The 8,691-nt window shown below is 57.9% G+C and overlaps 1 protein-coding gene across 2 annotated transcripts in view; it reads right to left on the minus strand.

Moving 5' to 3' along the window:
* MACROD1 (mono-ADP ribosylhydrolase 1) overlaps positions 1-8,691 on the minus strand; it is a 195,337-nt gene that overhangs the window by 16,582 nt on the left and 170,064 nt on the right. For both annotated transcript variants that reach the window (XM_069066225.1, XM_069066227.1), the window contains exon 4: positions 3,718-3,747. In XM_069066225.1, the coding sequence (XP_068922326.1) occupies positions 3,718-3,747 (30 nt within the window). The remainder of the gene's footprint in view (positions 1-3,717; positions 3,748-8,691) is intronic.

The raw sequence follows: 8,691 nt of genomic DNA on the forward strand, positions 1-8,691 counted from the left end.
CATCTCTGTCAGGAGCTTACAGCTTCTGTAAACACCTGCCCCTTCCCGCCCCCCCTGTTCATTACAGCCAGGGAGGGCTGGCTTCATCATCCCCTGACCACTGCAGCTACATGGCTGGGGGGTGGGGGGGGGACCTAGCTCCATCCAGACTGCTGCCTGGGGGCAGGTAGGGGAGCGGGCTTCTCTTGAGTCTATCCAGAGGGCTTTCTGACCCTGAGAACCCCATCTCCCCTAGGCTCTGTCAGCTGGGCAGGGGCTGTCCTCTCCTCCCCAGCCCTCGTCCTGGGATGTCCACACCTCCCGTCTCTCCTCTTGCCCCATTCTCCTCCCAATCTCAGGGAACAGATGTCAAAATGATGGTCAGTGTGGGTCCTGGGACACATATTGGAGGCTGGGAGAAAACACTGGCTTTGGCATCAGTCAGTCAACAAGCCGCTAACGAGTCATTCCCATGTGCCAGGCACTGTGCAAGAGCTGGGGATACAAGGGCCTCTGGGGGCTACAATCCTATGAACACCAATGATTTGTTTAGAGCGCAAGGCTGGGAGTCAGGGAGACCATAGCTCAAATCCAGCCTCAGACTCTCACTAGATAAGGGACACTGGGCATGTCACTTAATCATGCCCAGCCCCAGTTTCCCCATCTGTAAAGTGGCACTAATAATGTCCCCAGGACTCACCCCCAAAAAGATACTGGGGGGCTCCCAAGAACGTGGCAAGCCTTGGCTCATCACACAGGACTCAGACGTTCACCTCCTCCCTATGCCCTGTCTGCAGATAAGGGCACGAGGCAAATTGGAGGTGGATCCCATCAGGAAACATTGCTTACTGGGATGACCTTGGTCCCCAGGGATGCCTCATGTCCATTCTGATGCTCAGTGAGCATGACTCTCCCCCAGCCTTTTTCTTCTCCTCCTTCTCTACCTGGGAAGTCTTCCTCCAGCTTCTCCAGGCCCAGGGATGCATCTTCTGAGCCAACCAGTCCTAGGGACCTGGCTAGTGTGGTGGCCACAGCTCCCTGGACCACAGGGTCCCCTAAAACTATGGGTATTCATTCTGCTCTGGTTTTGGAAGGTCTTGGGGCTTAGGTGTTTGACCTGAAACTTAGGAAAACAGGTCTGAAGCCAGAAGAATCAAATATGGACTCGTCACTTCTGACCTGGGGGACCCTGGCACTTAACACCATCAGGACCTTAGTCTCCCAAGGAAAAGGTTGGACTAGCTGATTTCCACGGTCCTTCCCAGCTGATCTCCTGCAGGGCAGAGAGGGTTTCCTTTCTTTCTTTGTATTCTGGTGCCTAGCACCGTGCCTGGTGAGTAAGGACAGGGACTGGACCCATGTTTCATCTGAAAAGGATCTCCAGGTAAGGAAACATCTTCTACTAATGCAGATTGTTTAGGGGAAGTTAGTGACTTACCCAGGGTCAATGGCAGGCCTGGAACACAGGCCTTCCTGCCGACTTCCCCTTGCTATTTCTGACTTGGCCCATAGTAAGGACTTAGTAAAGGCTTGTTGAATAAATAATTGCATGCATGAGTGAGTGAGTGAGTGAGTGAGCTGGCATCTCATGGTATAGGGTGCTGACTTGAGAGCTGAGTCTGAATCTTGCCTCTGACACTAGTTGGCTCCTCTGAGCCTCAGTTTCCACACCTTCACAATGAGGAGACCTAAGACCCATGTCACAAGATTGTCGGGGGGCTCACATGACACAATGACCACAGAGCACTCTGCCAACGTCATCCAATGCTCTCGACTCCACTTAAACCCTTGTGTGCCAGGCCCTGGGCAGCCAGAGCCAGGAACCAGCTGGGGCCCCCAGAACATGCAATCTGCCCAGTCAGGAATGTCCTCCACACCTCAGCTCATGACTAAAGGAGACCGCGTTGTTGGGAAGGGAAGGAAAACAGGAACAAACAGGCTCCCCATCGTGGACAGCTCTTAATGCCCTTCTTATTTATTCCTGACCCATGACCCTTTTATTTTCCCCCTTTTTAAAACCTGGCCATGGCCCTGCTGCCCGCCCGCCCGCTGCGGTAAACACAGCCCCCAGGATTTATCCTCCAGACCATTAACCTCCGCTCCCTGGCTCACCAATCATTCTGCATGCCACCACGTGAGCCCAGAAGGAAGGCTGGGGTGGCCTGGGCCCTCCGCAGGAGCAGGAGCCCGGGGATGCAGGGGGCATCAGGGCCCAGCCAGGGAGGTATCACTCCCCTGGCCTCTGCCTTGGCATCTGGGGTGCGGCCAGGCCCCCAGGCCACAGCAGAATCTGAGGCTCCTCCCCCTCCAGCCTCGGTCACCAGACACCTGCCCTCTTCTGGGCTGGGACCAAACCAAGGCATCCTGGTATCAGGGCCATACTCTCTCCCACCTGAGGCCATCACCCAGGACTCCTCTGGGAGCCTGATGGGGTCTGAATGCCTCTGCCCCAGGCTGCAAGAATGAACAAAGGCCAAGATGTTAGGATAAGCTTGGAGCTGGCTGCCTAGACAGGGTTTGAGTCTGGAATGTCCTCTATCCCACAGCTCTGAGGGAAAACACCTGAGTGACCCAAGAAAGGACACTTAGCACAGGGTAGGGGAAAGGCGTGAGGGCCCTGGCCCAAAGTCCTGGGTTTAAACCCTCTATGGCTCCTTAGTAGATGAGTGACCTTGAACAAGCTGGCTCCTGGGCCTGAACCTCAGTTTCCTTGTTTGTAAAATTGAGGCCTGGATTCCAAGGCCTCTTCAAGGTCTGTGCACACAGCAGGGGCTGATGGGGACACCTGGGAGCAAAGTGACTGGGCTGGGGGCAGAGCAAATGCCAAGAGAGGAAGGGGTGGATAAGGGAGGGTGGATGCTGGGGGGGGGGAGGAACCCCAAATGGGAAGGGCCTCAGAGGCCACTGGCCCTGTGGTTATACTGGCACAGGGAACTCCCCTCACCCCGGGCAGATGGGCCCTGGCACTGACTGTTAGCGGATGTGCCCAGCGCCATGGCAGGACTCAAATCTGGGTCTTCCAGGTGCTGAGGCCAGCTCTCTATGCACTATACCAGGGCTGCCTCGAGGGTAATTCACTACCAGTTAGCATTCTTGGAATACTTTAGGGTTCAGTTTACAAAGCCCATGGAGGAAGGGAACACACATTTATTAAGCACCTACTATGTACCGAACACTCCACACACATCAGCTGATCTCACACTCACAAGAGCCCTGGGAGGGAAGGGGCAGCACCATCCCCATTTTATAAATGAGAAGCTGAGGATCAGGGCAGCCACGTGGCCTCATGGCTTCTGGGTCTGGATCAGAACTCAGGGCCATTCCTCTATTCACCATGGCACCAGCAATCCCAGCCAGCTTTAGCTTGAATACCCCCAGAGACGGGAAGCTGACCATCTGCTGTGGTGCCCTTGTCAGGGATTTGGGGGCTAAAATCTACATCTCTGGGGTCCACACAACAGGCTGACCCTCCTTTCCTGGGATAAACCTTCGGATTCTCGAAGGCTCCTCCTATCTCCCCCCCAACTGCTCCAACACCCAAGTTTCTCCTTTTAGGCCAGACACCCCCAGGCTCTGAACCAATCCTCAAACAGGAAAGAGTGGAGAGGAGGGCAAGAGTCAATCAATGTGCAAACGCTGAGGATGGGACAACTGTCTGGGCCAGTCATGGCTGGAGAGAGAGGAGGACGTGGGGGAGGACGCCAGGGAGCCCCAAGGCCAAAGCAAGGTCACACTCACCACCGCCGCCTCCGAGCAGGGAGCTGTTGGCTGGAAGAGAAGGACACGAGGTTAGTGAGAGGCATCAGACCGCGGGGCCAGTCTCCTCCTGTGGGGCGTCCGGCCGGGCAGAGACGCCAGGTGGTGAAGGAGGAGCCGGCAAGCTGTCGTGACCCTGATCTGACTCTTCTTGGACGGCTAAGGACAAGGGCTCCTGGGCACAGAGATGTGACCGTCCAGGCTCGGCCGGAGAGGGACAGTGGCAGGACCGTGAGAAGAAGGCCCCGGAGACCTCACTCCTGCACTGGGCAGGACTCCTCTGACTAGGGCTGGGGAACCTGCGGCCTCCAGGCCATGCGTGGCCCTCTGCCTCCTTGGGTGCAGCTTTCTGACTGAGTCCAAGCTTTCCAGAACACATCCTTTTATGAAGAGGATTTGGTCTGTGAAGTTTGGATTTGGTCAAAGGGCTGCACCTGAGGGCCTAGAGGAACATGTGTGGCCTGGAGGCTGCAGGTTCCCCAGTCCTGCCTAGACCCAAAGCCAAACCTAGGCTGGGGCAGTAAGGCCTTGAGACCAGGGAGCCAGCCCCCAGGGGGCACATCAGAACCTCAGGGTCCTTCCTAAGCCCTGCCTTGTTAGGCTCCCCAGACATCTGGCCCTCTTCTCCCTCACTGCCGCTCCCCCCAGGGCTCCCTTCCCCTGCCAGGCCCCTGCCTTCTCCTAGGAGTTGCCAGTCTCCTGGGACCCCCACCCTGGGATTGCCTGACATGGCTGCAGGCTGCCTTCTGCCCACTGCCCTCTTTGCATCTTTCCAGGGCCCTGACCCCAGTCTCCAACCGCCCTCAAATCTGTCCCAGCATCAGAGCTCTGGTTAAGAGTTGAGGTAATTTAACGCAGTATGACAGCAGTTCAGAAAACACAATGCAATGCACATTGATTCAGCACCTACGGTATGCAGAGCCAGAGAGAGCTTAGACCACGCCTGGTCCCTGTCTTCAGGAAGCTCCCAGTCTAGTGGCAGATAGAAGGCCAGCCCCCAAATATAAAAATACACAATTTTCTATGATGAGGGTGAATCAGAGGGCTGTGAAATGAGCCTCTGCCTGAGGGAGAAGGAAGCTGGCTGGAAAGCTCAGGAAGGCTTCTTGGAGGAGGAAGCATCTGGCTCAGGCTTGGCTTAGGTGTGTATATGCACACCGCACTCCCTACACACACCACATGCACACATACATACACGCACACACACATGCATGCACACACACGCATACACACATGTACACACCCGCACACACATGTACACTCTAGGACCGGACGATGGCACTGTGCCAGCTGTGGAACGTGGCTGGCTCCCCCCTCTCTGCATCCCACCGGCCATGACGTTCCTGGGCCCCACATCTCATCACAGCCTGGGCTGCAGCTGATGCACAGACCCCTTGTTCCGGTACCAACCAGACCTCTTGATCTGTCCAGGAAAAAGAGGAAGGGGGCTCCCTTTGCCACTTGGGCCGCTGCATGGGCCAGATACGGGCCGTTAACATGGAGTGAAAGTGGGGGCACACAGCTCAGGCCTAGGGCGCTGCTCCCAGCCTGACCAGCTTATTGGAGGCACCCGAGTGGATGCTGCTGTCCCAAGAACAAAGCAGGATGGACCGTGGGGCTCCAGCCTCCCCCACCATCCTCCCTGGATAAGTGCCTCGGTCCCCCAGAGGATCCTGGGGCCCCCGGGGGGGGCTACAGGGCCAATGGAGCTCAGGGACCCACATAAACTTTCTCTGCTCTTTTCTTAAATGACCCTACCCTTACGGTGAGTGTTCTGAATACATCCTTTTCTGAAACCCAGAATGGGGTTATTCTTGGATGGATGAATGGGCTGAGCCAAGATGGGGTGCTGGGTGGCAGAGATGTCAGTATGGAAGGCACCCCACTGCCCCCATCTCCCCTGGGTGAATGGCACCTGAACCCCTGGGGATTCAGGGTACTGCACCCTGGATATGACCCATTTGGGAGGCTGCCCCCCAGACATGGCTACATTTTGGGGGTCTCAGAAGCCAGGGGAGATCCTCCCATGCACAATCCTCCACTCATCCCCTTTCTTGGCTCTCCCCCCTCTCCAATCTCTGAATCCAATCCCCTGCTTGGTTGGCAGGCCAGGCCAGAGCTGACAGGCCTTCAGGAGGCCGCCAGCTTCAGAGCGAGCCCTGTCAATCTCCCTGACAGCACTTAATAGGATGCCCCCCTTCTTTCCCCTGCTGAGAGTGGCCAGAAGGAACTGAGGCTGTCTGTCTTTCCAGGCCTCCCAGGCGGCCCCCGCAGCTCCAGGCCTGGCATCCCTGGCATTCCCGTGCTCCCTTGCCCCCCAGCCCACATTCTGGGGGCAGGCCCTGGGCCAGGCCAGGTGAGGGTGTCTGCACGGGGAGCTGCTACTGGGTCTGGAGCTCAGAGAAGCCTCAGGTGGAAAGTGATAAATATTAATGGTTGATAAAGATCAGAGTGAGAGTTTAAACCCAGCCAGGCTCAGTAGCAGGCTGCCAGCCAGGCAGGCTCGGACCCTGTCAGGCAACCGATGGGCAGCCAGATAACGAGGCTCCCAGAGGTTCCCACGGGGGAGGAGAAGGGCCAAGCCAGCCAGCCCCCTCATTTTACGGGTGGGAAAACTGCAGCCTTGGGAGGAGGCCCTTGGGCCTTCACAGAACCATCCCACTTGGCAGGCAGAGCAGGGGGCGCAGCACAGTAGGGGCAGAGACCATCCCCACTACAAGGTGCGTAAGCGTGAAGACCACGAAAGCCAGGGAGCTCACCACCGCGCCTGCCCCCTACCCCACCCATCATGGAGGATCAGCATCTCTGCCATTTCCCCGCTGTTCCTGGCTCTGCCTTCTGGGCTCGTGCAGCACAAGAAGAACCCTTCTTCCATGGAAAGAGCCCCCTGCCTTCCCAGAACTTCCATTCTTGGGGGGAGGGGTGACGTGTCCAAAGAGAAGATGCAAACACCAGGAATCAGGGGGAGGAGGAAAAGGCTGCAAGTGAGCCAGGTGCTGGGGAGGGCAGTCCAGGCCTGGGGAACAGCTTGGGCAAAGGCATGGAGGTGGGAAACTGAATGCCAAGTCTAGGGAAAGGTAAGGGGGCCGTTTGGTTTTGGATCCATCTTCTGCTCTGTAAAATGGTGCCTGGCCCGATGATATCTGGGGCACTTCCCAAGTATTCTCTGGACCTATGAACTCATATTCTACCATACACACTCTAAGGTTTGCGAGGCACTTTCCAGAGGTGGGCGGATAGGGGAGGTTGAGGGAGACACAGGCCTGAGCAGCAGCAGAGGGAAAGGATGCTGGCCGAGGGGAGGGGGCTCTACCAGGGCCATGGGGAGGGTTGGGAGCCAGGGCGGTCTCTTGGAGCTGACAGCTCCTCGCTCGGGGAGTAATTAATTCCACGGCTGAAAACCCAGGGCTGCGCGCTACCACGTTACTTGGGAGATTAATACAAGGAGCTAATTAAGACGGAGAGTAAGGGAACAGCTCAGGCCTCCCGGAGCAAGGGAGGGGTACCATGGGGGAGGGGAGGGAGGCAGAGAAGGAAGAAGAAGGGGAGGAGGGGGAGGGAAAGGCAGCCCCAGGGGCGTCCTGAGAGAAGGGCCAGGGACCGGGCCCCCCCAACCCAAGGGAGCCGGGGAGGGATTCACAGAGGAAAACTGAGAAATGAGGAAAGGCAGGAGAGAGATGGAGACAGAGACAGAGGGAAGGAGAGAGACAGAGAGAGACAGAGAGGGAAGGTAGGAGAGAGAGAGGGAGACAGAGACAAAGAGAAGGAGAGAAAGAGAGATGGGGCGGGGGCCAGAGCGGGGGGTAGGGGCACTGCAGCCAGGGAACCATTTATGCCCAGTTCAGGGGGCCTTTGTCCCCTTTCTTTAAGCCAGGAGTTTCTCTCCAGGCTCCCACCCCCATTTATGCACATCCTGACACACGCACACACACCCATGTTTAAGGACACTTGCTAAATTTAAGGCCCCCTGAGCCTCGTGGCCTTTCCCAGCCGCCCCATCCAGCGGCCCCCTCCCCCTCCTCCTGTGCACCCCCGGACCCCCATTGCTTTGGGCCCTTCCCCCAGGCTTGGCAGCCCCCTCCTGCCTCTCTGATCCAGCTGGTCTCCAGGGTTGACCCCATAGGTTACCCCAGGAGCCCTGGGGCCCTCCCAGGCTCAGCCCAGACTTGGCCTCCTCCCACAGGCCTCTGCCGATTCTTACATTCAGGTCTCTTTACTGAGGGGCATGTCCCCCGTAGAACGCAGGCCCTGGGTGGGGCTGAATCGTTCCCTGTCTCTGTCCCCAGTGCCTAGGCCAGGGTTTGACACATGGCAGGCACCGCTCCAAGGCTGGCTGTACTGAACTTGGGGTGGCCAGGGGTCCAGGAGAGCAGGCTGTGCTCCCCGGGGGCTGTCAAAGCTTGCCCTCTGCCAGCCCTTCCCCACCTCTCTCCCCATCATGTCTCTCTCTTAATTAACACTGGCCACAAATGAGCTGGCACCGGTTCAGATGCAGGAAGGCGTGCCAATGGGCTGGCAGCTGGCCTCCGAGAGGAGGGGGGCAGTGAGGCCCACCCAGCCTGCTCCCTCCAGGGGGCTGGGGCTCAAGGAGACTCTGACCCTCAGCTTGTGCAGCCCCAGGCTTCTCAGAGCCCCTTGGCCCTCAAGGAGCAGCAAAGGGGGCAAAAGTGTGGCTCCAGCCCCCCAGCTGCTCCCAAGCTGCCAGGCACAGGGGCCCGTCCAGGCACAGCCTGAGTCTGACAGGCCCCTGCTCTGGGGCCTCTCCCTTCAAAGCATCCCGACCCCTGAAGAATGGGACCAAGAGAGAAACCAGCACCTTCTGCGGGACAACAAGAGGGGCAGGGGCAGGAAATAGGGACAGTTTAGAGTGATGGGTGTCAGAGGTGGGAGGGCCTCAGAACAGGGGACAGCAGGGCTGGGAGGGCCTCAGAACAGGGGACGGCAGGGCTGGGAGGG

Source organism: Petaurus breviceps, unplaced genomic scaffold (assembly GCF_028583685.1).
Source record: "Petaurus breviceps papuanus isolate PSGF00001 unplaced genomic scaffold, PetGlider_PUasm1.0 90721, whole genome shotgun sequence".
NCBI lineage: Eukaryota > Metazoa > Chordata > Mammalia > Diprotodontia > Petauridae > Petaurus > Petaurus breviceps.